General features: G+C 46.2%; 1 protein-coding gene across 1 annotated transcript; it reads right to left on the bottom strand.

Annotated features, from left to right (window-relative positions):
* Positions 1-487: 487 nt before the first annotated feature.
* Positions 488-25,658, bottom strand: LOC144134495 (neprilysin-11-like). The gene is made up of 8 exons (XM_077667403.1): positions 25,573-25,658; positions 22,495-22,673; positions 19,648-19,788; positions 18,480-18,653; positions 15,720-15,876; positions 10,212-10,523; positions 5,555-5,752; positions 488-814 (listed from the first exon to the last, which is right to left on the bottom strand). The coding sequence occupies exons 2-8, from the start codon at positions 22,669-22,671 to the stop codon at positions 555-557; spliced, it is 1,419 nt and encodes a 472-aa protein (XP_077523529.1). The 5' UTR covers positions 22,672-22,673; positions 25,573-25,658; the 3' UTR covers positions 488-554.
* Between the last annotated feature and the right edge of the window lie 5 nt (positions 25,659-25,663).

The raw sequence follows: 25,663 nt of genomic DNA, 5'->3' as shown, positions 1-25,663 counted from the left end.
CGATCGCATTATAAAGTGAGAGAGCCCAAAACAAGTTAAATGTGCAAGGTAAAGCAGCTGTCACATAGCGACAATCCATTCCCTAACTGAATTTTCCCTAGATCAGACCCAAAATTTCCTATTTCAGGCAGTTTTCCAAGCAGCAGCTTGAAAACTCCTTCAATTTAGAAAAAAGTGAAACAACTTCGGCTCTTATAATTCCCTGGAACTCAGCAAAAACTAACTTTTGGCCAATTTCACCCCTCAAATTTTCTGAAGAAAGGAAAATTCCGCGAATGAAGCATTGTTTTTGTGACATATATATGTCATACTCGTATGTTATCACTTAACTGCGCAAACTGGCTAGTAATGCCTTTAACCGATTTTCTCTGCCAAACCAAAACCTAAAAGGCGCCTGTTGTCATCTGGTGTTATGCGTATTCCTGCGGTTGTTTTACTGAGGCGATTCAAAATTGTTTTCTCAACCAAACCGTTCTTCTGGGCGGCTTGTCAGGCGTTTCCGATGTCCCCTTGAACCTTCTTCACTGACTGATATTGCTTCGAGGCACACGGGGTTATGACGTCAGCCTAAACAGCGAACGTACCTGCCCAATGCCTCCGTAGTTAACTGCGGCTGGGGCACCGTGGATGAAGACTGGTGGTAGTAGCATGCCGGCCAAAATGAGGATGCTTCTTTCGCTTAGAGAGTAGAAGGCGTTGGCATTAACTGGGTCGAAGCTCACGTTGAACCGGCGCTGGAAGGCGCCCGTTGTCATCGCACGGCGCGCGTCCAGGTAGGCAGCAGTGAAGTTTGCGCCAACGTCTGGGAAGAATTCTGCACACACGTCGCGAAGACTTACATTCGTTGAAGCGTAAACGAACATGGGGGAAAATTTTCGTTAAGGACGTAGTTTAAGCGACATTAGACACCTTTACCTTAGACATTAGACACCTTTACATTAGACACCGTGTTACCGTTAGCGTAACCGGGGTACCGGGAGCCCGCCCACCGCCAATGCGGATGCGCAGATCGCCTCGGCGGCGCCAGATGGCGCCACGTACCCGGCAGCTGCACGCACGCCTCCCGCATCGGGACCAATCAGCGCGTGCTCACTGACAGTGGGCGGGATCCCGGTACTCCGGCAACGCTAACGGTAACACGGTATGCTAAAGGTGTCTATTGACAGGAATGAATGGGTCGTTAGTGAGTAGGACAGAAATGATTACAGGCATTGTAAGAAGAAAAAGCTGAAGGCTGTACATTTTTCAGCATGTGATTTGGTATTTCATAAAATAAGAGAACAAATAAATAAGATGATAGAGACAGGAATGAGAACACAGTGGATAGAGTGTAACAACAAGAATGCCGAAGTGTCGTTGTGCCACACACACTACGTCTACGCATTGGGTGCATGCATCCACCCAAACAGACTCGAGGATTGCATAGCCACCAGCAGCCTTAATTCTCAACATTAGTCCAGAACACCTAAACGACATGATAAAAACGAAATATACAAAAAGGCTCTCTTTGTGATGCGCGCTCACGGCCTCTGTATGAAGGCTCTCCTTAACCCTTTCGAGCCTCAGCTCGTTATCTGGGCCGAAAAGAAATATTTTCGCCTCATACCCAGCAATTTCGGACAAAAATTTTGAAAATTGGAAAATTGTAAGATACTTTAACGGTAATATGAAGATAATGGTCCAGTGTTCTGATATGGAGCAAAATATTTATTTTAAAGTGTTTCCATCGGTCGCATCGAACAGTTAAGACTCCCATAGAAAACCAATGGGGAACGCTTTTGATGATAGCAAGAACATGTGTAGAACAATAATTCAAGACTGCGTTCGGGTGATCTGCAGATATGTTAATTGTTATAGTGAAATATTGCATTATATGAAAAAATTGCATTCTTAAATGGTTTCCCGTTCAAAAATGCTCACCGTAAAATGCTTCTCTCAGCTAAACTGGCGAATTGTTCGAGCGCAAATTTTGCACAGAAATGGCAGTTGGCTGGCAGAAATGTTTTATTCTACTATTATTCGGGATATTTGCCTGAATTGATAAAAAAAAGTTGGATATTCGCTTCATCTGCGGCGACGGCGAAACTAAACAAAGCCGTTAACTCTGCTATTGCACCGGTGGCGCCCTCTCGTTTGCCGGCCGTGGAGATTCGGCTAACGAGGAGGGTGGTTTGAAGGAGGTCTGAAGACCCTTCTTCACGAAAGTCTTGCAGTTTAGTGGAGTGTTGGCCAAGCTAAGTTTTTGTGATCATTGATAAAGCAGGCGAAAAAGAGTCTTCGAACCTCCCACAAAACACGCTTATTCCCCTCGTCTCTGCCGCATCTCCGCGGCCGACAAACGAGATGGCGCCACGGGCGTAATCGCTCTGGTAAAGACTCGCTTTTGTTTTGTCGCCGCAGACGATCAGAAAATCCGACTTTGTTTGATCGATCCAGGCAGGTAACCCAAACAAATGTAGTACTAATTCTGGCGAGCAAATTGCCATTTCTGTGCGAAATTTGAACTAGAACAATTCGCTAGTTTAGCTGAGGGGTAGGTAGGTAACAACTTTATTGGTTCATGAAGGAACCAAGTGAGGGGGGGAGGGAAGAGGAAGCAGGGCGACGATAGGCCCTCGGGCCGCTCTAGATGGTCGGGCACTGTTGTGTTTCGGCGACCCCTCGGGCCCAGCCCACTGTCAGATGACTTATCTCTGGCAGCGAGCTGCGCAGAGCAGCCTCCCATCGCTACTGATCTCCCGACCCTTGACACGGATGCTTGGGTTTGCTTGGGGAGTTCAGAAAGATGATTAAAGTCGGCTGTGGTGCTAGGACACAAGTGGCAGTGAGGAGAGATTTCACCACGGGTTACAATTGAGAGAAGGAAAGGGGTCGTGACTGTGGCCGTTTGAAGCCTGCGCCAGAAAGCCTGGTCGCTTTTTGGAAGATATTTATGCGGCGGAGGGTAAACATTCTACGGCGAGCGGATCATTTTGTATTCCTACGGGTGCTAAGCCTATTTTTCACCACCAGTCGTCCCAGCCGGCGACAGCATAGAGTTTCTTACTATTAACTAGAGGGAAAGCTGGCGCCCCGTCTATGGGAGTTTGCATGGGGCTTCCTCGTGACCACTTGTACCACCATGGGCGCTCTAAGCATGATGGGGCGGAGAGCTACCGACTGCAGAACTACAACTTTTGGCCAAAAAATAATGAAAAAACAAACGTTGTTCAATAATCAAGAATGTCCTGACGTTCAATATCCTGTCTATAAATTTCAACAAACGAGCAGAAAAGCACGTAAATGCAAAGTTAGCCCAAAATCAGCGATGGCTTGCTCTCCTATTGGCCAAGCATTGCAGACTACTAAAGCCAATATTTCGTGCTTAACAGGCGCACTTTTAAAAAGAAATGTTTTCGAAAAAAAATGGCCGTTCAACATCTTAAAAGGTTTTTCCACAGCATTTCGGAAAACAAAAACCTTTTATTGGCGTCGTGTGCTGTTGCGTTTTCGATACTACGGTTTTTGCACACTACTTCTACGCCGAAGTCGTCTGCGTGCGGAGGGCGACGTCGATTCGGAATGGGACATCTTTGTAACGCCACTCTGTGTTCCTGAAAAAAACCTACTGTCCTGCACCAAGTAGCTCATCGCCCCATGATGCTTTGCGCGCCCATGGAGGTACAGGTGCAGTGCCGCCAGCTTTCCCTCTAGTTAATAGTAAGAAACTCTATGGGCGACAGCATGCGCCACCACATCTTGCCGACGACACTGATTGGCGTTGGCCCGTAGACAAAACTTTGCTAGGAGCGCATGACCATAAATCTATAGAGTACCAGTAAAGTTTCGTTCCTTGCTTGGGTACTTTTCCTTGCACCAGGTATGCGCGGTCCGAGACGGTTTTGTGAAGGGAAGGCTATTAGCACCTGAGGTGATCGGTCGGTGACGGGGAAATGAAGACTTGCGACGGCGGAAGTTAGCCAGAAAATGAACTTGTTTAATACATGGTATTTACAAAACCAGCATATTTACACAAAGTTGCCATTGAGATGGAACTGGCTAACAGAGAAATCTTCCCTCCTCGGCACAGCCGAAGATGCAGGTCATCTAAACCTAGACTCCGGGGCCCGGTTTTAAAGACCCCAGAGCCTAGCCCACATTTCGCACCACCCAATCAAAGCATACTAACACATGATTGGTTTCGGAACTGCATGGCACGCCTTCCAGTTCCTGCAACGTTCAAAACCCTGACCCTAAAATACACAACACGAAAAGAACATCAAAATGGCATTCCGGGAACGGGTCCTCAAAATGATTGGCCCACTAGGTTTATGTGCCACGCCCCATACTTCCACAGTATTACTCAAACTCTCTCCCTTACAAAATAAAAAGAGAAACACATAAAAATACATAAAAAACACTCTCACGTGTCGCAGGCTTCCTGAGAACTCGTGAACCTGGCGGCTCTTAGCATTACGGCAATTATCGGTCTCAACCGAGCCGCTACCACCGCGAGTAACAAGACGGGAGCGTTGAACCCTGCTCCTAACTACTCGTCTTCGTGTCGACTGTTGACAGACGTTCCCCCAAAATCTGGAAAGTGGCGCCAACCATGTCGTTGCTGCCTTTGAACGTGCGGCGGCATCTCTTTTTTTTTCAGCTGCGTTTCGTTATGCCAGCCCGCTTCTGGAGAGCTGTTGGTATACACCGTCTTCGGGCGCCTGCTATCCGCGTCCGCGCTAACCGTACGTTAGGCTTAATTGCTCCCAGTCAAGCGCGAAAAAAATAGGTCTGCCGAACTTCCAACGTAGACGGTCTTCGCTAGGACGAAGGGGGGTGGGGGGGGGGGGGGGGCGGCTGGCATATGGCGGCTTCGACAGGGTCACTGGTCGTGTGGAGACGTCGGAGAGTTCCGGGGAAAACATGGCTTCTCCTTCCCTCCAGCTTTGTCGTGGCCCTGGCTGGCCAACGTCCGTCTGCCTCGCCTTACTCGCTTCTTGCCGACACACCGACGGGGATTAGCGAGGATATATCGCCGCGTCATGGCGCCGGGCAACAAAAGGACGGACGGTTCCAACAAAGCCGCGAGCATCCGCCGATCCCTTACGGTGCCTATAGACTGTCCATAGACTGTATAGACAAAAGTCTACGAACAGTTTGTAGACTGCGTGAATAAATTGTAACGGTAGACGTAGCCCTTAGCTGACTCTGGCAAACGGATAAGGAGGGAGTGAAAGCAGAAAGGAAGGAAGAGGTGCCGTAGTGAAGGGCTCCGGAATAATTTCGACCACCTGGGGATCTTTAACATGCACTGACATCGCAAGCACGGGCGTCTTGCGATGTCAGTGCACGTTAAGGATCCCCAGGTGGTCGAAATTATTCCGGAGCCCTTCACTACGGCACCTCTTCCTTCCTTTCTGCTTTCACTCCCTCCTTTATCCCTTCCCTTACGGCGCGGTTCAGGCGTCCAACGATATATGAGACAGATACTGCGCCATTTCCTTTCCCCCAAAAAACCAATTATATATATAAACGGATAGTGGATAGGCATACTGGCGCGTCGCGCGACACTTACCGAAGTTCTGATCAATCACGGACGCTGTGTCGGGCCCGTCCGGGTAGCCCATCAGGAACCATATACGCTGGACAACTTCCCCCATCACGCAGAATAAGTCGTCCTGGACCCACTCAGTCGCCACGATCTTCAACTTTAGCGTTCGATGTACACTATTAGCCAGCCGATTGACGGCGTCCAGAGCGGAGATGGGGACATCTTTGGACGGCCACGCCCGTTGCAGAACCGATAGTACAGGAGTCAGACGCGATGTGCCGTCATGCAAAAAACAGTCGAGAAACAGTCGGAAAAAGTTAACGCCTTCACCGCGACCTGCTTGCGGAGTTTTAAGGCAGTCGCCACCTCAAGTTCCAAAGACAGAGATGTCCAAATCAATTGTGAAAATGATGTATAGACTTCCTATAGACTTCATATAAATCTATTGCCTTGCTGTAGCTATTTTCTTTTGTCTATTTTTAGCCTATCGGCTGCTATAGACAAAATTTCATTAAAAGTGTTTGGCCATAAATCTATAGATTGCTTACAGACTGTTTATAGGATTTGTATTGCCTGTCGTTATAGTGTATAAAATTTGTCTATAGAAAGTCTGTAGACATTATAGACAACAAATTATAGGCAGTCGAGAGATTGTCCAACAATTTTTGCTAGAGATGACTGATTAAGAGTGCACAGCATTTCCCTAGCGATGTTGGAAATGTGGAAAGTAAAATTCTTGCTAAAAAGAAATCTGCGGAATACCAGGGAATTTTAAGTGCCTAAATTTTATCTCATTTTCAAGTCGGGTAGATTTGTTTTTATCGGCTTGATGGAAAAAAAAGGTCCTGAAATGTGTCTAATGGAGGGAATATTCGCTTACTGCTCCGAACATCACGGTATTTCTCATAAGCTCACATCAGACTATGCTGGCGTCCGAGCTGAGTTCCGTCTGCCTGATAATGGCCGAAGGTGGACAAGCTGCTGCGACATTTGTGTTTCAATATGCTGTTCAAAAATACACACAAAAAGGCCAGAAAAAGGGTAGACAGCAACAAGGCACAAATACTTCAATCCTTTTATTGCGAACTATAAGGGCTACCGTCACTGGCTGTGCCGGCCGTTCGAAATATGAATGTTTTAGCGCCGAACCAGACGACGACGATGAAGAAAGATATGTGACACACGGGCACTAACTTGCACCCAGATAGCGAAGACCCAGTGCGAAATCGAACTGTTCACCAATTTATCGAGATTGCATAATCATCACAAAAAATAGCTGCCAATAACTGACGCCGCACGTAATCATTGAAGCAGAGTTGACTGACCGTTTAGGGGATATATATCTGTCCGAACCGTCTATAGCGCTGAGTTCGAAGGAATTGCAATACTTGCATTCTCACCGACTATTTTCGCTGGCTGCGCTTGTGTGACGTCAGGCCACGAGTTTGCTATATATTGAGCTCTGAGGTTCATAATAAATTGTTGCAAGTCAGCGCTCGTGTGTCATCTGTCTTTCTTCACCGTCCTCATCTGGTTGTGCGTTTAAGCGTTCATGCCATTTTATACCAATGCGTCCAATCTAAAACGTTAGTTCGAGATGGTTTGCTCGTATGCCCGAGCTTGGGGACGCTGCGATTTCTGCGGGACCGACGACTGTGAGAGCTGGTACTGGTTAACCACAGTGGAACAGCGCCAAATAGCCCCCACCACAAGATCACAAACAATACGGAACTGACGCTAACTAGTTAATTTTGTAAGTGAAGAACGCCACTCCTGTGCACTTGTACACAGAAAATCAAAGATGTGTGCTTACGTAATCCAAGTACAAGTGGCATCGATTGCCAAGATTACTTTAGATGGAAGAAGCACGCGTGAGTTAATATGTGTTGATTTCGATCGGGTGTCTCTTAGGCCTAACGGGAAAAGGAGGATGAGAAGTGGGGGAGGTGAAAAAAAAAATTAGCGGTGGTTTAGCTCTGCTATGCCTAGTATACGTAGCGAAAGCTGCCGCAACGAGCAAGGCTTCCCTTCTTCCATGGCTCGCGACTGATGGCCGAGCGCCTTGCCTCCCGTATTCATTCGACCCCTCGCGCATGCGTAGTAAGGCGCATAGCTTGTCGTGGCGTCAACGCGCAGGGGGGGGGGGGGGGGGCGGAGTCGGCGGCGGTCGCGGCGGCGGCGCAGCTGTGACGTCACGCGCGACGCACCTGTGGCGAAACTCGCACTTGCGCAGTAAGAACAGATGGACAAGACGGGCGAAATCGCTCCGGCTAGCGTAGTGTAGCTCTCGCTACAAAATGAAGTCGGGCCTTTAGTGTAAAGCGTCCTTTTCGCTACTTTCATGATGAATCCAATATAACTAGCCAAGCTTTCCAGCTTACTGCATTACTTAAGAGGTTGTGTCCACCGGACACGTCTAGCGCGCATGTGAGGCTTTGTTTGATGAGGTTTATACAGGCATCAAAGCCATCGGTACGGGCAGGCTTTGATGTTCCGCGAAAAGAGCTGGCTGCCTCGCATTGCCTTAGTGGCGTTTCGCACCGGTTCAAGAGCGTACAAAGGAAGTTTGATGTTTCTATTATTTGCAGAGTTAAAGACCACAACTGGTGGTCTCTGCGGAGCCGTTACGTACATACTTCGTAAAAGGCGGGGAGCACAGTCGCAATCTTGCTCAAGATGCCAGATTGTTGTGATGGTTCCCTTACGAAAATGGTCTATAGACAGTGTAGACTTTTTATAGACTCTATGGCCTTCCTATAGATAATTCTTTTAGTCTATACATAGTCTGTAGACTATCTATAGACAAAAGTGTACTAAAAGTTTTTAGCCATAAATCTATAGATTGTCTATAGACTGTCTATAGGTTTCGTATTGGCTATAGACTGTTCTATTAGCATTGTCTGTAGAGTTTCTATATACTTTATACAAAGAAGTATATGGATAGTCTATAGACTCTAAAAATTTTGCAAAAGTTTGGACAATTTCGCGGTTATAAACCTTTCTATTCAATGCTCCATATTGGAACCTGTGTTGCGAAAAGAGCTTTGGACACGAAATTCTATTATAATGAGTAATACCCCTGTCACACGGGACTTCTTCTCGGCCTTTGCCGTAAAGTTGTCTTATTGCACTAAAGGAGGAAAACCGAAAAGGAGCAGCGACGCTGCTACACGGCAAATCCAAAGGAGCTAGAACGCGGCCTCCGTGAATGCCAAAATTCACCGCTGTGTGTGAAGCGGCGCTAGTAACATTATGAGATTAAAGCAGACGGTAGCACTTCAGCTAAGAGTGCATTCGTTTATGTTGGAAAAAGTAGCTCTCACGATAATAAACGAGCGTTCTGACGGTGAGAAACGGATATTTTGAAACAAAGTTTTTTTTTTTTCATCGTTCTCGGTCCGACCACGGTAGGCGCACTTTTCCGTTCGGCTCCTCGTTGTGTTCGAGAAGCGTGCTTTGTTGCTCGTGTCTTTGTGCACACAAGCAAACTCAAAACACGCACACAACAGAGAGCGAACGAAGAAAAAACAGCAAAGCGAGATGCGCAAACACGTGTGTGTCGATGCGGCTGCTGAAAAGCGTTCAAGTCCTTTCTTAGCAGTGTGGATATGTCTTTAGTCATAGCCTCCTCTACGGTTAAGTGCACTGTAACGCAAAATTAACCATTAAATAAGGTAAGTTAGATATTTTTTTTACGGTTTCCAAATTAAAATTGCGTCAATTTTTTATTCTTTGAGCTCGCTAGCTGGCGCTGCCGTCTGGGTTGCTCCTTTAAGCAACTTTAAGGCCGCTGACGGCCGCCTTTATTGCTACGGACCTTTATCGCAAAGGTCTCGACGCTTTGCCGTGTAGATGCGCGTCACGCGCCTTTGGGGTAAAGGACCTTAATTTCTAAGGCCTTACAAGTGACCGTGTGACAGGGGCATAAGAACCGCTATGGCCAGACATACGTATGCGGCAGTTTAAAACGGGAGTGCGTTTTCGCATGTAATGGCGCTTCTGTGTGGTTTAGAAGTAGCAAGGAATTCTGTCGAGAGATTGTGGACGCATATTATATTGCCAAGATGTGCCATACATGGGTGGCAAAGCGAAGTATCATTTTGCCGCCCGTGAAGTAATGTTGGGAACCTGTGCAATTTCCGCGCGCTCAGGGTTAGTTCTCGCGTATTTTGGGTTTTCTGTGTACAGGATGCTCCGGATAAAAGTAGCCAAAAGTGCAAGGATTTCACTGCTGCACGGATGCTGTCGCTAAATGCGCCCTGTTCGTCATTTAACAGTCAACACAGGCGATATAATATACCAGGATAAATATGAACACATCTGCGATCAAAACCGCAATCAAGTATAGTCCAGAACTTATTGACATGCATGCAGTTCGGCTAAGTGGATAGTTTAGATTGTTTTTCTATAACTCGCAATGACAGACAGCGCCGGTGTCCCGCTTTACCTATTCACTGTTTATCTTTTGTTATGATATACCATTAACCAAGCTGAGACATGACAGGGACAAGGCGTCTGAAGCTTTTTGATTGGTCGAATTGAGCGGAGAACCGTACGGCGGGCGCACAATTAAAGCAAGAAAAACGTCATCAAGCACTGCCGTGATGCTGAGCATATATCTGTGAAAAAGACGAATTCTCCAAACTTATCTATCACAATAAAAAAAGTTGTTGATACGAACGGGTGCTGAAGTAGGTCTGGGAAACAGCCATCGCCATCACGCCGACGACTTTTTGGTAGCATAGATGTGCAACGCGGTCTCGGTGGTCGGGGAATTTTCTCGACGACTCCGAGTCCATCATCTTGCCGTATGCTAGCGGAAGAAGCTGGTGAACCAGGCTCCAGGACATCAGCAGCCGGGAGTCGTCGAGTGATATCTGGCTGGGGTCTAGCAGGAGCACCACTAAAGACGTTGAGTTCTCCCTCAGCAAAACGGGGTCTTTGGGTCTGTATTTGTTGGCAGTGGCCCTCGTAATCACACGAATCCAACGCCCTACAGAGGAAACACATGGTTAGAGTTTCGTTAGAGCTGGAACACGTCCGTGTCGCGGAAGCATCGAGTGGCACTTGAAAACCACCGGTAGCGCAGTTCAAAAACATCTGCGATTTCCGGGCCATTAAACTACAAGCAATGATATCTTGTATTTTTGTATAAATTTTCTAAGCACTGTAATCACAAAAAAATCTTTAGACACTCTATAGACTCTCCATAGACTTATGTCTAAAGGTCTATAGACTCTATAGGCAATTCCTAGAGAACAGCCTGTGGACAATACAAATACTATAAAGAGTCTATAGAAAACCTATAGATGTATGGCCATAACATTTAGTAGACTTTCGTCTATAGACAGTCTATAGACTATGAATAGAGAAAAAGAAATATTTATAGGAAAGTAATAGAGTCTAAAAGAAGTCTATAGACTGTCTATAGACCATTTTCGTAAGGAAATATCGCACGTGAAACTACATACGCCGCACGTTAGGTTAGCATGTGACTGTGAAGGTTCAGTGAATATGTCGCGTGCAGCATCAAACATGTTCAATAGGCACCTCGGCGCGCATTAGTTTGTGAAATACATTTTTTGGCGGGATATTTTTTTACTGAAATTAACAGTATAAGGATAGGTGTAAATTGTTTTTGCGGATGGCCCCATGGGAATGTCATTGAACTTTATACTGTACCCAAATTCTTTACACATTCAAAAGCAGCATATTAAAATTAAACGAACGCACTCAAAAGGGGTTTCTAAACAAACTCCTCACGGAGTTTCTAGAGCAAGACATGACGGCGTTTCTTTTAAAGGACGTTAATTAGCCGTGTTCCTATAACCATGTGGTGGCCAAATAGTTACTAAAACACTCTACCCCACATTCAAAAGCAGCACATTACAATGAAACGAGTGCACTCAAAAGGGTTTCCAAACAAACTCCTCAGTGAGTTTCTAAAGCAAGTCATAAGTGTGTGTCTTTTAAAGTACGTTAGCCGCGTTATTATAACCATGCAGGTGGCCAAATAATTATGCACTGGTCCCTAATTCCATGCAGATTCAAAAGGAACACATTACAGTCAAACGAGTACACTCAAAAGGGTTTGAAACAATTTCTCAAGGAGTTTCTAAAGCAAGTCATTAAAGCGTTTCTTTTAAAGGACGTTAGCCGTGTTCCTATAACAACATAGTGTGCAATCAGTTACTGAAACTCTGGACAAAAATTTTGTAAAGATCTAATAGAAACACATCACCATTCTATGGAGCAAATTTAAAAACTTTTCTAAGGAATGGCAAAACCAATTTTTGTACGGGCGTGTTGTGCACACTTGTCCCTGTCACCTGCCGCCTGCTACGTCTGGTACACGGATGAGCCACCTGCCACGGTTGGCGGGTGGCTCAACCTCCTCTCCACTTGTAGGAGAAAGGAGATAGAGGCCGGAAGGTGGCTACCACGCAATGACACCCCCCCCCCAAAAAAAAAAATTAAAGAGAAAGAGATAAAACCAAGGACAAGACATAATGCTACGCACTGTCATCGCACAAAGATAATTAAGCGCCTGCGTATTTTTTCCTCGGCACATATTTTAAATACAACAGTTCAGTTCTGTATGGTCGGCGTAACATCTTGCGGAAAACGCCGCCTTCCTGCCAGAACAGCCAGACCCATCGAAGGTGGCCAAAACGGACCGTATTCTTCTCTACTTTTACAAAAATGGTCTATAGAGAGTCTATAAACTTCTTATAGACTGTTGCCTTCCTATAGACATTAATTTTTGTCTATTCATAGTCAATAGACTGTCTATGGTCAAAAGTCTACTAAAAGTGTATGACCTTAAATCTACAGATGACTATAGACTGTCTAGTACCGCCATAACTACTACTAGTACTACTACCACCACCACCACCACCACCACCACCACCACCACCACCACCACCACTACTACTACTACTACTACTACTACTACTACTACTACTACTACTACTACTACTACTACTACCACCACCAACACTACTACTATTATAACTACAACTACTTGTTCATAGCAACAAAAAGAAGTGAAGAAAAACGCACGTTTTGAAACGAAACCTTGGGTGAAGGTACCGAGTTTTTCAATTCTGGTGTACTTCGACGGCAACCTGGTCTGCCTGAGGGCTCTTAAACGGTCCTTGACTGCAATAAAAGAAAAAAATTGAAATGCATGACATTACCTTACACTTTCAGTGAGGCGCAGGATCAACCTATAAAACATTTCCGATGTTTTGTGGCTATGTCAAGCAAGACATCAAAACTAATTTTCAATGCAAGCACGCATGCGCACTGCTTCGCCAGCTTCTGGCGAGTCAGTGATTTCCATAGCTTGCATTCAAAAACGAAGCATCGCTGACGTCGTTTGTATTTACAAAGAAGCGATAGACCCCCAGGATGGCGTCAAACCGATTCCAAACACTGTCCATAACACAAAGGATAAAAAAAGCTGGTGGGGATACTTAAGCTAAGGCTTAAGGGTATGATGCGATAGCGTATACCACTACTTGCGCAGTTCTGCAGCGGTCAAGCGATGCGCCAACCCCGGTTATGGCAGGTGGTGCCACCGGTGGGCCTTGTGCGACCCAGTTTGCTCTTCCCAAGCGACCAATAATTAATTAACTGCCACCTGACATGGCTGACAGTTTGCTCACAATACGGTGGGCAGGTTGTGATGCCGCTGCAAGGTGACGTGACCTAGATGGCCCACGTGCCCCCTATAGGTTGCCTCTCTAGATGGCCCACGTGCCCACTATAGGTTGCCTCTCTGGGGATTTTTCGTGCATTTTTTGCTCACGGTCAACGACGACGCCGACGCCGGATTTTTGCGACATGAAGTTCTTAACCCTGTCGCGTTGAAATTGGTCACGTCCAGCATTTTCGGACAAAAATTTTGAAAATTGGAAAACTGTAAGATACTTTTACGGTGATATTGAAGGCAATGGTCCATTCTTATGATATGTAGTAAAATCTTCAAGACTGTCGCCGGGTGATCTGCGGATATGTTGATTGTTACAGCGAAATCTTACATTATATGAAAAAAATTGCGTTCGTAATTGGTTTCCAGTTCAGAAATGCTCTTGTCCAGAATTGCTGGTTATGAGTGGTTTAACGTGGCTAAGACGAGTAGACATGCGAAAGCAGGTGCCCATTCTTCAATTGGAGGCGGCACTTAAGCTCCGCCTTAAAAGTGTGGCTTGATATATTTAATGGGTTACTGCCTTATATGCCGAACTGGTCATTCTCTACTTAACATTCATTAATCGCGGAAAGCCCTCATATCACTACCAGCGCAGTGATTAAGCGCTGGGCTTGTGCGACCCATGGGCTTGTGCAAACTCGCGCAGCTGGCACGACGCTTCTCCGAAGCTCGGGAACTTGGGTTGCTATGCAACCGGTGTTGGTGAGCGTACGAGTGCTTTGGCACTAAAAAAACTTGCCACAAAGATAATGACGGAATTAGGCGACAGCTATTATTGACGATTCAAAACAGCGCAGCTAACACGGACATAAGAGACGCCGTTGGTATATAAGCACTCCGAAAGTGGTCACTGAGATTAGATCAGTTACTTTTTGAAGCAGAGTTTTCCAACTGGTTTGATCGAAGAGGTCTGATGGACGCTGAATAATCGCCGTGTTGTCGTTGCCGTGATATTATGAAAAAAAATTGGAAGCTACACGCATGGTAAAGTAGGAAGAATAGGTCATTCATATTATCTACGTGATCTCGGAAGAATAAATAGACAAAGAAGAGCAAAAGAGCGAATAAGAAGATCACCCCGGTAGATTAAACATTAATTTCATTTCATCTGATCATGACGTCTGTTCTGACTAAATCAACATAAGTTTGGGAAGCGCACAACCAATCACAGGCGCCGCAGCTTAGTGACGCAGCATCCTGTACGGCCATGATCTGGCAGTTCGTCGCCCGACGATAGCACAGTTTATTTCCCTTGGTGAGATTTGCGCCGGTTAACCTAGTCAGTCGTGCTGCCAAACGCATCATCGTGCTGCGTCATTCATCGGTGTTAGGGGCAGCCAACCATCTACCGTCCAACCAGCCAACCATCATACGCAAGCGGATGACGTGATGTGCGTTTTATACCGCGGTCAGCCTAACGCCCCACCACACAGTCGACGTCATTTGGAGCGAACAAGTAATGACAGGGAGGAGTCTCAATGAAATGAGACTCCTTTGGAAATGAGACTCCTTTGAAATGAGACATTGGTGGCTTAGGCACCCACGAATGTCTGCTGCCGCTTTGTAAACGGCTCCAGGGTCCCAGTCAAGTTGTAGGCAGCAACCTTTAGCCCTGGAGACCGTCCAGTTTTCTGGTGAATAAAGAATTGAATTGAAAGCGAAATGAACTGTTGCTTAATGCGGTCTCTGGAGGTTTCAAGAGCGACCGGTGGCAAACCATTGCTGCGCCCAGTTTCTCGTCTGTATGCGATTATTTTAGTGCGAAAGCCCTAACCCAGAGGTTCAAACCCGAGCGAAATCTTGTATGCGCACCACGGGAGCATAGAAAAAAGAAGCAGAAAAAAAAATAGACACCCCTACAGTTGAGTCTGTCCAACATGATCGTAGCCACCAAGTTTGGCCCACCCACCCCCAAAATTTGGTCCACCCCACCTCCGAAATTTTACCTGGGACGATTTGGACCAAAATTGAAGTTGAACTTAATTTGAGCGTGCTCAACACGATGTTGGTCACCAAATTTGGCCCACCCCACCTCCGAAATTTTACCTCGGGCGATTTGGACCAAAATTCGTGTGCAACGTAATTCGGGTGCGCAAAACATGATGGTGGCCTCCAAAGTTTGGCCTACCCTACCTTCGAAATTTGACCTCGGGCGATTTGGACGAAAACTGATGATTAACCTAATTTGGGTGCGCTCTACACAATGCTGGCCACCAAATTTGGCCAACCCACCCCAACAATTTGCCAAACAGTTATGAAAGTCAAGAGTAAACAAACTAATTAGGCCAAATTAAAGCGTAGCTAAAAACAAGATTTAAAGCCCGTGTTTTCGCACTGCATTCAATATTGCAAATATTCTGCCTTTTTTATATCTTTGTCGCTATCGTTTTTATCCTAACAACGAATCACTCTATAGTTAGGAAAATTTTGAACTCAATTTCGGCCTCTGCAGAGTTGCCCGGATGTACCCACCGGTCAGCTCCGACTGGATGATGCGCGCAACCAGTGGCGTAGAGTCGAGGCTTGAGTTGTAAACATTGAAGTAGGTCATGTAAAATCGGGCCAGCCGAAACAGGTTGTACTTGTGCTGGGTCTTTATCCAGACCTCGTCCTCCCTGTTTATCAAGATCTGCGGTGGAATGAAGTTTCCAAAAGAGGTACATAATCAGACCTTGCCCTCGTTTACCAACGAATAGCAGCCAAGCGAACATAAACGCTGTCTATCAACATTCAGCGCGATTTGGCTGTTTTTTTTTGCCTCACGGAAGAAATTCCCTCGCGCTCTCAGGGTCACGGTAAAAGGTGCACTAGACGCTAAGAAAATACCGAGAGAGAAATGACATGACCTATAGACCAATCCCCATAGAAAAAAAAAATTGGCAGTGGCTTAGCTCGGCTATGCCAGGATATGCGTAGCGAGAGGTACGTTTCCCTGGCTGAGCTTGTTGTGGTCACTGTATGTGTAGCAATGAGAGACATCTAGGCTGCATCTCGGCGGCTATGCGCCGTCTATTACGCTCGGTAGCCTGGCGTCTCCGTTTGGCAAGCCGTTCCTCTCTCTGTTCGGGCGTCTCCGCTGCTCTCTTCGCCTTCTGACGCTCATTCTCTCTTTGTTGAGTAGCCAACTGCCAGGCGACAAGCTCAGGATCAGAAGAGGTAATCTTCTCTTGTCTATACCGCCGTTTAGCAGCGGCTGGACTCTCCTTGTGTGCATTAATTTAAAACGTTGGGATACAAACGGCCATTGCATCTCCGCCTTCTATACGCAATGCTGCGCATGCGACGCGCAGTTCGGGTGATAGAGCGGCGTGCGGTGAGGCGGCGACGAAGCGCACGCCGCACCCACTGCTCCTCTCCGGTTGCTATGGTAACGGCGCATGCGCACAACTTTCATCTCCGGATCACTGCGAAATGCTCGACTGGTAGCCAAGCGTAGCTCTCGATACAAAACACAACAGAATATTTTCCTGTAGTATTTTGGGACCTGAGGACAGAAATTCTTGTACTAACAACAGGATTTTCTGATGTGTTTATTTATTTTACCCTCAAGGCCTGGGGCATTACAGAGGGGAGTGGTTGAATGAGATACAATACAGAAAAGATAACACAAAGCAGACAAATTAATGATCGACATACACAATGGTGGCTAATGCGGTTCTAAAATGAGTAATGTCTACAATGCTGGCAATGCTGGCAATGCTGGGAATGCTGGCAGTCTCCTGTCGTAACCAAAGAGCCAGTTTATCGCAACTACAGAAAACTTCGCGATGCGTCCTACAGAAAAATTTGTTGTAATGACCGGGCGGCAAACTTTTCTGTTGTATTTTTGGACCGGCTCTTTCGTATTTTTTAACGCGAAAGTGCATTCACGTTCGTTATATTTCATCTCGCGTGTTCATGCAACAAGAGCTTAAGAAATTGAAACATGGGAATAAATTGCAGAGTGGGGACGGCGCATACAAGCCACGCTTGTTCATCCACTCCAGAAAATAAAAAGCTGAAAAACAATGTACAGGAGGAGGTCCCAGAGTCAGTGTTCGTTCGGGCCCATAGTCATGTATAAAGACTGTACTGGCGTCTCAGAGTTGGGCTACAGAGTATATAGACTATAGACAGAAGTCTGTGGACAGTCTATAGACTGTGTAAAAAAAATTTTTAAGGGGAGGACAGCTTACTTCCTTTTACTCCCATGTAGGCTTATTTGTGTTCAGGGTGCACTTTGTACTCGTCCGCCACGCTGGCTTTGTGGCAGTGGCGTACGGCTACATACCGGGTGTTTCAGTGAACACTTTAAAAAAATTTTGAGGATAAGCTTTTTTGGATAAAAATATGGCTTTTGCGGCACAGTATTACCAGTGTTGGCGGACACCAGAAAACCGGTGAATAGTCTTAAGTAGTTAGCTGGTTAACTAATTTTTCATAATTAACTTTATAACTACAGTTAGGCGCCTATTTGGAATTAGATATTTGTTACCGGTCGTTAGTAATAGCCATATAAGCTTTTAAAATTTTGAAAATGCGATTACTCTTGCCGCTGTGGCTCGACAAAATTTGACTGTGTCGTGTGAAAATATATGCGCTTTAGAAAGTATGCAGGCAAAGCAAAGCCTCTAGTGCACGTAACTAGTCGAAAAAGCCAGATTTTGTCGAGCCACAGCGGCAAGTGTAATCGCGTTTTCGAAATTCTAAAAACTGATTTGGCTATTGCTGACAACCGGCTTCAAATGCCTAATTGCAACTAGGCGCCTAACTCTACTAGTTAAAAAGTTAATTAAAATTAGTTAACCAGCTTACTAGTTAAGAATATTCCCCGGTTTTATAGTGTCCGCCACCACTGGTATAATATGCCGCAAAAGCTATATTTTTACCCAAAAACCCTACTTCTGAAAATTTTTTGAAGTGTTCGCTGGACCATCCGGTATAGTAGTGTGGGCAGAGAAAAAGAAAGAAAAATAATGTTGCCCAGCCCGCGGCGTGCAGCTACAGAGACAAAAGTGGCAGGATGGAGTCCCGCTCCGCGGCGAGCGCTTTCTGATCGAGGTAAAGTGGACATACACACGTGTGTGCTGTGCGGCATCAATGCGCGTTGATGACTGAACTAAGTGGTTGGGATGAATCAGGAGCCCCCCCTCCACAACGTCTCTCACAACCCACGCGCAACCTTTGGGATGTGAAATCCCACGTTTACCGCCCCTCGTTTATGTCTCGGTTACAGAGAGGAAAGACACTCACGTCAATCGTTACGCGCCCATGTAAACTCTCGGAGGCGCTGAACGAGACGAAGGTAGGGAAGCCGTATATGAAAGACAGGTTAACCAGCCGCCCGAAGATGTCGAAATTCGGGTCGCGAGTGAGGTTGGCGATGTCGAGGCCCAGCTGGGACAGGAACGACTGAACAGCATCCACCTGCACGGAGGGATCAAGAAAACCCTTTCTGCTACTACGCAGCTAAACGTGTGAGAGCATCTGTCGCCTTTTTATGCAGTCCATGCACATCATGAAGTGAATAGCTGCGTCAGAAGTGAAATTCCATATGCACTGCCTGTCGTGTGTCTGTGTAGGCAATTTTGTATACGCGACGATGAACGCTGTTCTTGCGTCGGCTTCTCCAGACATTTGGGCACCCTAAAGATAGCCGCGCTTGGGGACCGGCTGTGAACGAGTGAGTAAACGTCTATTGAAGAGGATGGGGGCTGGGGCCCATGTGGGCGGGCCCTGAGTCCAGGGCTCCGGAGGCTTCTGCAGACCTCTGGCTTTGAGAAAGAGCGCTGCCTGATCGTTGAGGCGCGCGCCGGTCAGCTTCATCTCCCACAGCTCCAGGGCCGCATTCCGCGGCTTTTTGATGGTGGGGTTTTTGGGGACATGCCCACGTGATATGTGTTAGGGGGGGGGGGGGGGGTGTCGCCGCACCATGGACATTTTGTCTTTCCAAAAACCCTCGGTGCAGGCGATGTAAGTGGTGTGGGTTGGGATAGATCCCATACAAAAAAGTCCTATGGGCGTCTATGAAAAAAACTGTCTCCGTCTATGGCCTTTTATGAACGTCTATAAGCACCTATAGAGGTGCTTATTGCCAGCTATTGAAAAATCTATGCCACTAAAGCTATAGCTTTGGAACCATACAATTGTCTTAAGCTCTCTATAGAAAAATATATCAGCCTGTATAGACAGCCATAGACAGGAATAGGAAAGGTCTATAGCTATTTGGGCCAAAATTCTATAGCCGGCCATAGGACATTTTTGTATGGGATGTTTGTTTGGACGCCGTAGGAGGCAGGAGTCTTCAGAGGAGAGGAAGTGATGAGGTAGAGGGTGTGAGTCATACCTATCAGAATCCATGTGGTACCAGAAGCGCTCTTGCTGGTGTAGTGATATCATTCGGCCCCTAATTAGCCCTCACCTGGGATCCGTACGGGTCGGTCCCGAGCCGGACGCATGCCTGATACAAGGCGGCCGCCTTTTCCGTTGGCTTCTGAGATGTCGCTGGGATGCGCATAGTGTCGAGCATTTTTCTGATGGCTTCTTCTGTGTCGCGTATCATCTGATAGGAGGAGGGGAGAAGCAGCAGTAGCAATGAGACACGAGGCTTAGATTTTGTTATCCAAGATTATACTGTTCGGTATTCATATAAAGGTAAGTAGTACATTACAGGAACAAGGACTGCCTTGCTTGGGCGAAGTCTCAATTGCCTTTGCCGGAAATAACGTGCCTTCCGGTCCGGTGATGTCACTTACCTCTATCCAATGGGCAGATTTTATGACATTGATTCATTCAATCAATCAATTAGTCAATCAATCAATCAACCAACCAAGCAGTCAATAAATCCATCAATAAATCAGTCAATGAATCAAATCAGTTTTATTCACATGGCTAGTAAAAAATACATGCGAATCATCTGTGCCCTTAGCCTTCTCGGCTAGACTTGGGCCCATGCAAGAAATTTAGAAATAATTATAGCGAGACAACTCAGTATTATACAACAAGTTCATGTACAACAGTTATCCAGTAGTCATATACAAAGAAAAACGCAACACTCAAGAAATTACTCAAGTGTTACGACAACAGAAATATGCATTTAAGAAAGACTGTTTCATAATGGAGTCGAATATTAGTTGCTTCTGAAAAAAATTTTATTTCGGGGATTGAAAACAGACCAATTTTAAGATTCATGTCGTATTTGATGTTTGTACTAGTTTGTCTTATGGTACATGCCATTGACAATTGGATACTGAGCAGTGAATGGCAGAGAAATGAGGTGCTCATTATGACGTATGTACTAACGAAGCTAAGAGTCACCGAAACAAGGGAATACATAAAAAACGTTTAAGAATTTTTAAAAATTTCGGCGTAGGTCAGTAGCAAATCAGCGGCGTAATCCGCTTATGGCTGAAAAACCATTAATTAGAAAGTAAAAGAAAAAGAACCAATGGGCCACCCATGGGACCCGATCCAATCCTCAATTATCGTTCAGCTAATTATTTTCAGCGATGAAATGATTGCACTGCTAATTTTTTTATTGATGTTCACCACTTAAAGCAAAACAGAAACATTCCCCTATGCTCTGCTTGGTTGCCGTGACTGTTGGCTTCTTTAATACATACGTGTATACAATAGGATGTTACAGTTAGGCTACAGGTACTGCTTAGTTATAATATTCAGAATTTTGCACAAATTTCTTTTATAGACCTAGGTGTCTGGCTTTGCTAGGATGCGTTCCATCCCTAGACATCGGCTGGCATCAGTTTCGGTGTGCGCGCTTAAGCCTGGTCCGCGTGGAACGCCTATTGCACGCGAAAAGGCGTCGCGCCTGACGGTGATGATGATGATGATGACGCGGAGGAAAACATAAAGGCAGGTAATAAGGCCCCGTGAGGAAGCGCTTTCTCCGCTAAAGCCCGTTGTTCATCTTCCGAGCCTGAGTAAAGTCAAGAACTCTAGGAAGGAGGTGTAGGGTATGGGAAATAAGAGAGGTAATGGCAGAGTTACATGAAACAGACTGTGTTCTGTGCCTGCTGTGATCTCCAGAGATCGGACAGTTCGGACAGTGAGCTTTGTCACGCTATCCGAAGTTTCAAAGCATTGATTGGGTGAAAAGAGTGTTAGTTTGAAATTCACGAAGGACGTGCGCTCGTTTCGTCTTGAGTGATGGGTGAGGTTTGGGCGGCGCGTGTTTGCCTGCAAAAAAAAAAAAACACTCCATGCGGTCAAGGCTGAAATACAGCGGCACACTGTCGGAAACTAATACCCCTGCCACACGGCAAATTTAATGTCATTTCCATCGAATGACATTCGTTCAAAACGACATTAGTTTGCTGCCACACGAGAAAATATAATGACATTCGATGAAAACGACATTAGGTATCGAATGAGTTTGGGGAACTTATTCGCCAGCAAACTCCGAGCTAATGTGTTCCCTCGACACCAGAGACTTGGTGAGAATATGCACCGAACATAAATTTCAAACGCGACACAAGCATTATAATATTTCAACGCCCGTATAATTCTGTGGTCGTTCATTTATTTATATAATAATACCGAATAGCACCAGAAAAAATAAAACTATCACTCTCGCTACCAGCCAACCGGAATGGACGAGCAGGCATGTTTTTTGGCTGTCGAAAATGCAGTTCACCCAAGTGCGGCAAAGTTTCTTCAAACCATCTTTCGCTCCTCTGGAATGTCCATCGCTCTCGAGGCACCGCTGGCAAACTTTCAGCAATAGCTGCACTTATCGCGAAGGCATTGGCGACAAGTCGATCCTCAAGGTCAGCGCTCACTGCTTCTTGATGGCGTATGGCTACCCTCAGCTGCGCTAATCTGCCTTTGTACAGGGCCAGCCTGCTGCGTCTTTGTGCTCGCAAGCATAGACTCGCAGCGATCGCATTCCGCTGCCGCGAATCCATTGCACAAAGCGACGTAGTGACGTCCGCCATTTGTCTGCCGCCGCTGGCTGAACTTTGGCTTGCCTTGGACTCCTGGTGGATAGCAGTGATCAACGCGTTATTGAAACGAGGATTAAAATTTTGAAATCGGTTTCCATTCGCAAAACAATACTTTTCGAAACATATTGAAGCATAGATCGAAATGTTTTTATGCTGCACTTTTTCTCCATCGCAATCGCCATCATTTGCAAATGGCATTACTTTTGGCCGTGTAGCAGCACGCAGAATAAATGACATTAAGTCGAACAAATGTCATTCGATGGGAATGACATTAGATTTTGCAGTGTGGCAGGGGTATAACTCACCTTTCCGGTGGCGCTAAACTCCCCTGAGAAATTACTGCACACAAAGTTGTAGAAGTCATCGCACGGTGAATAGCTCCAGTTGAGGGCTGCGCGGATTATCTTCGCAGCGATCGGGCCACCGTCTGGAGGGGTCGTGGCCGCGGTAGTTGTCGGTGCTCGCGTTCTCCTCGACGTCATAGCTGCGGGCGAGGCAGGAATACCGAGCCGAATGTCGGCGGGCGGGTTGCATGTACCGTCTTTGCCAAAAGTAACCGAGCCGAATGTCAGTGGGCGGGTAGCATGTACAATCTTTGCCAAAAGTAACCGAGACGAATGTCAGTGATGGGTAGCACGTACCGTCTTTGCCAAAAGTAACCGAGCCGAATGTCAGTGGGCGGGTAGCATGTACCGTCTTTGCCAAAAGTAACCGAGCCGAATGTCAGTGGGTGGGTAGCATGTACCATCTTTGCCAAAAGCAACCGAGCCGAATGTCAGTGGGCGGGTAGCATGCACCGTCTTTGCCAAAGGTAACCAAGTAGCAGTGTCGGTGACCGGAGTGGGCTCGGAGCGTAGCGGCGGAGCTGGGATCTCCGGTGCTGGCGGCTGCTCCCGGATTGGAGTGTAAACTGGCCTACCTAAGCACGTGCCCTAGCGCAGTACGAGAGCGTTCCGAAGGCGCGACATCGCTCGCCTGAAGGCGTGCCGTGTGTAAGTAATGGGAATGATAGAAGGCTCGCTCGGATAGCGAGCAGTCAGTCGCTCTCTGCTGTTGTGCCGAGCGCATTGGCAATCAGGTCGCCAGTGCGATTTCAAAAACCGGTTTTGGAGTCTCACAATGTGACTGTCGGGCTTGGCCTCTGATCTTGATGAATTTAATTCAAGCTAAGCCGTAAGCTAAGCTTAGCCGGAATATATGGATATTAAACTGCGTACTTTTTAGTACTACCGGTTTCATGTAGTCGCATTGAGACTGCTTTCGGGGACTTCTGCATGAAGTTCTACAGGTTTTGTGCGCATGCATGTACACAAGATTTGAATGAGAAAAGGAATTTGCAATTCTGAGAAATTCCATGATATACCTCAACACAGCCAAATCTGCCTAGAGCACTGAGTACGCACTTTTGGTGTCAATCTTCAGCAGCCTGAGTAGCTCTCGAGACGTTGTGAAGGCAGAAGTTCTCAGGGCCAGCAACTTAGTTGTAGGTAAATTAGGTAATCGTTGGCAGACATAACTTCTATGGGCCTGACTTCTCGATGTGTCCTGGAAGCTTTTTTTTGTCGGATGTATCCCGAAAGCTTACCAATTAAGTGAGCGGAAAACTATTTGATGTTTACAAATCCGCTCAAATTTTTAAAATTGCAGCTTATCCAAAAAATGTCACACAAAACAAAGAAGTCATAAAGAAATTTTTTTTTAATGGTGCCCATGATTAGAGTTGCGTAGATACTAAAGGTGGCGGGGTTAATTTTCCAAAAAGATTGGAAGAAATAAAGTACGTGAACATAACCATTCCCTTATTCTGTATTCCCATTAGTGCTTTTTTTTCACATGCAGGGACTTCTGTATTTCTCTGCCGTTATAAAAAAATAACTACGAAAACGAGCCGCCTAATCGAGAGGGGACATCAATCACACAGTATCGTATTATGGTCTATTTTCTTTGAGATGTAATTAAACGTCGGTACATGCCAGCATTTTGTGGAATTAAGGAGAAACTGCGGTTGGCTGTGTGTACAGTTTTTTCAAACGCACGCCAAGCAGCTGATTCGGCAGACTGCTCCACCTGCAGGATGAAGAGGCAGTCGATAGCCCGGCTTGGTGGGTGGATGTGCTGCGCCTTTGTTTTGAAGCTTACCGTAGATTCTTTAAAAAAATTGCTGCATGCAAATTACTGTCTTAATCGAGAGCTAATAGCCCTCTTCCCCAGTGCAGGGTAGTCAACCAGAACACCCTTCTGGTTAACATCCCTGCCTTCCCTTCCCTCTCCCTCTTTATATATATATATATATATATATATATATATATATATATATATATATATATATATATATATATATATATATATATATATATATATATATATATATCTGTAGTTAGAGAAGGACGAACTGCCCATTTGACTAATTTTAACCAGAAGACGAAATGTCGTTTTCAAGGAACCGCAATACTTACCCACCAACCGAGCCGAACATTCGGTTGCTTACCCAACCGGTAGGTGGCGCAGGCCGTTCAGCCAGCCTTTTAGAAAACTGTACTTTCATGCGATGCCAGTTCTTCACTAATTACACAAAATGCATAAGTAACGAAACCAGCCGCGGTGGCTCAGTGGTTAGGGCGCTCGGCTACTGATCCGGAGTACCCGGGTTCGAACCCTACCGCGGCGGCTGCGTTTTTATGGAGGCAAAACGCTAAGACGCCCCTGTGCTGTGCGATGCCAGTGCACGTTAAAGATCCCCAGGTGGTCGAAATTACTCCGGAGCCCTCCACTGCGGCACCTCTTTCTTCCTTTCTTCTTTCACTTCCTCCATTATCCTTTCCCTTACGGCGCGGTTCAGGTGTCCGCCGATATATGAGACAGATACTGCGCGATCTCCTTTCCTCCAAAACCAATTATTATTATTATTATTATTATCATAAGTACCGATGATTAATTGCATCTCAAAGAACATAGACCATAATATGCTGCCCTGTAAGCGATGTTAACTCTCGGTTAGTATAGTTTGCAAGCAGGAATTTAAAATCCGGCACAAATCCGGAAGTCTCGATGTTCATGCGTCGCTTATCCGTTCTCCATCAATTAACTTCCTTCCCAGAGCGATTAACGTCATCCCGGATTGAGTTACTGCGCTACTTCTTTCTTCAAAACTCCGCAAGCAGGCGAAACGCACTGTTTCCACAAATTTCGCTCCGCGTTTTTCTTCTCACGTGATGCGCCATCGGCACCTCCCTTCTTCGCGACCAAGAAAGTGTCGTCGTTGCAAAGACCACAGGTCTGTGCGGCGACCTAGGCGACACTAATCGCGTTTTTGTGGGTTGAAATTTCGAGCGTGTGAAAAAAGCACTGAGAACCGCCGAAATGACGGCTCCGTGTGTACGCACATGTCTTCTTAGTGCGGCCTTTCGCTTTTGTAGGCCCGGGTGGACCTCGGCCGATCCCTCTGCTCCCGATGATCTCGACGTCGACGGCTTC

The sequence above is a fragment of the Amblyomma americanum genome, chromosome 5 (genome assembly GCF_052857255.1).
Source record: "Amblyomma americanum isolate KBUSLIRL-KWMA chromosome 5, ASM5285725v1, whole genome shotgun sequence".
Lineage (NCBI taxonomy): Eukaryota > Metazoa > Arthropoda > Arachnida > Ixodida > Ixodidae > Amblyomma > Amblyomma americanum.
The sequence above is the reverse complement of the archived record's forward strand: the minus strand, read 5'-3'. Positions and strand labels throughout refer to the sequence as shown.